At 43.6% G+C, this 6000-nt stretch overlaps 1 protein-coding gene across 1 annotated transcript in view; it reads left to right on the forward strand.

Moving 5' to 3' along the window:
* Positions 1–6000, forward strand: part of sik2b (salt-inducible kinase 2b) — a gene marked incomplete at its 5' end in the record, with an annotated part of 160847 nt that overhangs the window by 97801 nt on the left and 57046 nt on the right. Inside the window, one exon of the mRNA XM_080732055.1 lies at positions 1499–1623. Within this exon, the coding sequence (XP_080588181.1) occupies positions 1499–1623 (125 nt within the window). The remainder of the gene's footprint in view (positions 1–1498; positions 1624–6000) is intronic.

Here is a 6000-nt window from a genome sequence, read left to right on the forward strand (position 1 = left end):
TACTAAACTAGTGAAAACAGCAGATCTACAAGCATGTGCTTGTAGATCGGCTATTTTCACTAGTTTTGTGCGACAGTCTTGTATGATGAAGCAGAACTTTGCTTTACCAAAAGACGTACACATTTGAAACTTGGAGATACGAGGTTTCTGCCCGACAGTGATTATGTTGCGAGGAAAACGTTGAGATAATAGCCATTTTGGTTAGAACTGACTGAAAATAACTTTGTACTTCAAGTTTAAAATGACACTAAATATTTTTTCCAAGTGTCCAAATAAATTCCAAATATTATCAAATTATCTCGCGGCACCCCTGGACTGCCATCGCGGCACCCCAGGGTGCCCCGTCACCCACTTTGAAAAGCCCTGGTCTAGACACCAGTCACCAGTCACCAGTCACCAGTCAGCCTTAGCAACAGGCATGATACATTTAGTTTAAGAAGTACATTTACATTTTTCCCCAGTTCTACAGTTTCTTGGGCTGGATATGGCAGCCTGGAACGGTTCTTCAAGTGCAGCTAAACTTGGCATGTTAGTAAACGTGCCACAATTAACAATAATAATGCATTGCACCTGTGCAGCTGACCTGCGGAACCTGGGAATATACCATTTTGTCAAGATGGGGAGAATACAAGTGTGGAGAATATAATTATAATACCTTGTTAACTCATTGCATGTCAGGCCCGACATCCCGAGATTATTTCAATGTCTTTCCCCGCCAGGCCCGATAATCCCGAGAAAAAAAAAGAAAAAGAAAAAAAAAAAATCAAAAAACATTTTTTTCAAAAAAAAATTTGGACCCCAAAAAATTTAGTAGGCATGATAGCAATCGCGAAATTGCATGTTTAACCCCCATAGCAACCCCATCTTTCAAACATGGCAGCCATCTTTCTTTACATTTTAGGAAAACATAATGGCTGCTATCTCATGAATGCCTGAACGGATTTCCATTCGGATTTTTTTGTTTGAAAGCTGTGAGCAATGTGGACACACGTGGTGCATTATCTAGGCATGGGTGTGCATGATCCGTGCACTATGAATTACATGGAAGTCTATGGAGACAGGGGCAGGGGAGAGTACGAAGGTATTGTTAAATGGCGGGGAATGTGTTAAAGTGACCATTTTGTAAAATTTTGCATTTGTAGTTATTTTACTGTAATTTAACATTATAATAACAAGAACTGATAGAGAAAGAGACATTCATGGATTTATATTTAAAAGTAAGTATTTTCCCCCCTGGACCCAGGGTATGGCAGCTGCATACCCCTGCCATACCCAATTGACGCCCCTGGTCACACTAACAGAAACTTTTATGCCCATATATGGAGTTCCCTGATGTCATCAATATTAATGATGCCCTGTTAGAGAGATCCCTGTGATGCCAGGGGAACAAATCCCTTTTATGCCCATATATGGAGCCCTTTAGGGCGAGGTCGCTTGTCGCCCTGAGGTGTCTTACTAGTATATTAACTCCCTGGGTGTATTTTTTGTTCCTTTGCAGACTTTGGCTTCGGGAACTTCTTCCAGCCCGGGGAGCCCCTGTCTACGTGGTGTGGCAGCCCCCCCTACGCAGCGCCCGAGGTCTTCGAGGGGCAGCAGTACGAGGGTCCGCAGCTGGACATATGGGTAAGAGAGGAGGGGATTCCGTGGCTGTTCACAGCAATTAAAGTTTCGCCACGACTGATTTCAGTCCTTTGGATTCCATATAGTAAGGGTCATCAACAGGGGGTCCGGGACGCCTAGGGGATCCTCAGAGTTTATACAGGGGGGCCTCCAAATCTTTGTGTGATAGAAACATTTCGGTGGCGTTCCCGCTACTCCAGCGACAGTTTTCGTCGTTGTCAGGTGAACATCTTGTTTGTCCAAAACCGTTCGTTTTGAATTCATCATATTAAAAATGATTTAAACTAGTGAAAACAGCCGATCCACAAGCACACAACGCCTCGCACCCGCGAGGCGTTGTGTGCTTGTAGATCTGCTGTTTTCACTACTTTTGTGCGACAGCCTTGTATGATTTGCGAAAGAACGTACACATTTGGAGATACGAGATTTCCACCCGACAACGACGATATACTAGTGTTGTTGCTGCTCTTATACCACCATTATTACTGGGGTTGGTGGGGGCCAGACAGTAGCCCACCGCGGGCAGCAAATGGCCCGCGGGCCGCCTATTGGGGAACCCTGACATAGGGTTATAATTATAATATCTAAAAAGCATCATGTTACAACAGGAAGTGTCAGGAAACAAGCTCTTTTCACAGTTTCACAAATCACAGATTGGGACTTGGCCTAACAAAAAAAATGGTTCAGTCATGAGATTTTAATTTGCTTGATTTTAATTAGCTTTATTTTATTTGCGCGGTAGAATTCTCAGTGTTAATTTAATTCTCTGTATCATTGGGTAATTTGAAGTAATAGTTGTGGGATTTCTTTTTTTAATCTATTAAACTGTCGCTGTAGTGAATGTCAACACCCTGTCTATTTTTCCATCTACCAGGGGTCTTTAACAGGGGGTCCAGGACCCCTAGGGGGTCCTCAGAGTTACTACAGGGGGTCCTCCAACGCTTTTTTCTCCTTCTCCTTTTTATATTAACGACTTGAACCCTTGTGTCCATATTCGGAGAACTTTAGCCAAAAATAGCAGATCTACAAGCTCACAACGCCTCATTTGGTGGTAGAGGGGAAAAAGAGCAGACTAAGTACAGAGTGATATGTCAAGTTTATTAAGTATTGACGGTTCAAGTGGTTAAATATATGGAAACACAAATTAAGATGAGCCCAAAATACACTGATGATTGTGCTGTCAAACGATGAAACTAAACTATTTGGTATCTGTGGGTTGTGGGCGGTTAAAGTGGTTAAAATCTAGAATGACACGGATGAATTCCAGGTCTTACATGGTAAAAAAAAAGAAAGTGCCAGGCGCCATAACATGCTATATTTATTACATTCTTAACTCATTTTGTGCCCGCGATTTTCGGTCGCAATGATGTCCAGAGTGCCTCACGCAGGCTCCATCCGCTTGCACTCTCTTATTTTGAAGGCCAGAAGTGCCACAGCGTGATCACTTCCGGTCTGACGTCATCGGGTCGTGCGCCGGAACCGATCATTGTTTACGTGGTGCCATGCTGGATTGCAATGGAGCGTTTATACATGTGTTATATAAGCGAGCATCTGCCTCCATCTTCGCTTCTAAAGTGTTGTTTTGAGATAATGGACATTAAAGATGAGATCGGCCGTCCACCTCAATGTTATGGGATGACTATTGTGTGCTCGTGGAGCCGTGATGATGACAAATCAGCGCGGATTTTCGTCTCCGGACATCCGGCCATTCTACTCGGTAATGTACTCAACGTTACAGTAATTTATTACTTATTGCGCGACATCGCGCATTTGGCACTGTAAGTACTCGAGTACTTATTGCGTGACATCACGCAAATGGCACTAGATGAGTTAACATTGTCGTCAAGAAAAACAAACCTAAGCAATAAAAATCTAACCTCTGTTCGAAGTGGAGCTGTGTGTGTGTGTGTGTGTGTGTGTGTGTGTGTGTGTGTGTGTGTGTGTGTGTGTGTGTGTGTGTGTGTGTGTGTGTGTGTGTGTGTGTGTGTGTTTGTGTGTGTGTAGCACCTCTCTGGTCACCCAGGATCATGTGTACCGATTTTTGTGACATTTGAAGAAAATATGTAGGAAAAGGTGCAAAAAGTGTGTTTTGGAGAAAATTCAAGATGGCGGAAAATCTATCCTGGCGCAAATGGGCGTGGCCTATATGGGGAGATGCGTCTTGACCCAAGGAATCCAGGGAAAAAAGAATTTTAATTTTCTGATCTACGGTTCAAGAGTTACGGGGCAAAACGCAAAGTGGCCCGTTATAGCGCCACCATGAGGCCGAGTGATGTAATTATTTTTGGATTCTTTCTTAAAATCATTATGAATCTCCTCTCCGAGGTTTGAAACTGTAGCTCCTATGGTTTACGAGAGAAAAATACTTGAATGTGAGTTTTTGCAATTCCCATTATAAGTCAATGGGGAAAATTAATTCACTAATAAATTAATATCAATTAAACTATAGAACCTTTCTCTTAGCAAGTTACTAGCACACGATTCCCGAGTAAGCCGGTCAATTTGACATATGGCGCGAGTGTGTGGTGCAAAAACTGTGGGAGGAGTAGCGTGCCAAACTTTGAGGCTACAGACACGGACGGACGGACGGACGGACGGACGGAGACCCACACACACGGCCACGTATAGGGAGCTTGTGTTCCACACAGCTCCAAAAACAGGACAACAGAGTGACATCACACATACGTTCTAGGCGACTATAGATAGGTCTATAGCTGGTCCCATGTGGAATCCACAGATCCACAGCATTTATTTGCACAAGGGACTGGAGAGCACTTTCTCACACTTTCTGTATATTTGATATTGGCTATTTTTACTCTGACTTAACTTTCACTCTGATTCTTTATTATTCTTGCACTACATAATTGTACTCTCTCATTTATTTATCCATCTGGTATCTGGTGTGAACTTGTGATGTGACTGTAGACTGTGTTAACTGTCAAAATGACTACGTCAGAGGTTCTTAACTCATACCCTGCCAAAAAAGATGTTTCTATGATAAAAAAGTCTTTAAAACGTCTTTTTCACTATGGACCTCCCTGCCAGACGTCTTCTGAACGTCTTTTTTAAGAAAATAATAAAAAATAAAAAAATAAAAATTTGATTTTTTTTTTTTTGAAAAAAAACATTTTGGACCTCCAACAGTGTACTAGGCATGATCGCGATCGCAAAATTGCATGTTTAACCCCCATACCAACCCCATCTTTTAAACATGGCAGCCATGTTTGTTTACATTTGAAGAAAACATAAGGGCTCCTTTCTCCTGAATGCCTGAACGGATTTCCAAGCGGATTTTTTTGTTTGAAAGCTGTGAAAAGCATGCACATGCATAGTGCATGATCTGTGCACGAATGTGTGCACCAGCGTGCACACTATTTTTTTAACCCTTTGTTGGCGAACCGGCAATATAAGAGGTCATCCCACTTTTAACACATGGGCGGCCAAGGTTTATAACATTTATAGCTGTTGCTGGTGCCACCATTGACTTACGTTATGTTTTGATGAGCCCCGCAAGCTTCGTGCGTGTGCACGTGCGTGTCCAGAGAAGATTGAGGAGGTACTCCATTTGTTTACAAACGCTCGCGAAACTCGCGGTAAAAAAATCGCGGTAAATTCGCGGTAAAGTGTCGCCGTGAAAACAATCAGCTCTCTGCCTCCATGGGGCTGTTTTTACCTCATTCTCAGATAAAGCCGTTCTTATGTTTCAAAGTAGAATCTAAAGCCATGTAAAATCCTTCCGTGTGGGGAGAGACAGGGGGCTTCCTGCCCTGGCTGGGTGACGTAATGGATTCAGGGCATGCAAAGGGAAGCTGCGGTCTCGAAAAGTTAACTATTTGTTGACTCGTCCCTCGACGATATAACTTCCTGTGGCAGGGTGACATCTAGTGGCCATAACTCGTCCCTGAACGAGTTTGGCTCCCCAAGTGTTAATATGGCACCGACTGAGTTAACTCATACAGTGCCAAACGACTTTTAGATCAACTTTCTCACTATGGACTTCCCTGCCAGACGACTTAAAGCCATACTGTGTAAGTTGCCCAACTAGTGGTCATTAGCCCTATAGCAAACCGCGGTCGCGTCCGCGTCTTTCGTCCGTTTTTCGTACCTTCAGACCCCCGCGTCTGCCTCCACCTCGCTGAGATCTATCTTTTAAGGGGTCCCTTGTTCCTGTGCGTTCAGTAATTCCAGAGATACGACTCCTTCACCCTGCCTGGTAGGCGAAATTACCTAGAGAAGGGATGGTACAAACGGGCGACAACAAATATGGCTGCCATAGCGACCCCACTTCAAGATGCGCTGTGATTGGCCGGCAGTTGTATAACCCTCGCTGTGATTGGCCGGTAGTGTGATGACGCAATTTTGGCGCGAGATCCGGTCCAC

This window comes from Nannobrachium achirus, assembly GCF_963921795.1.
Source record: "Nannobrachium achirus genome assembly, chromosome: 8".
In the NCBI taxonomy this organism is placed as follows: domain Eukaryota; kingdom Metazoa; phylum Chordata; class Actinopteri; order Myctophiformes; family Myctophidae; genus Nannobrachium; species Nannobrachium achirus.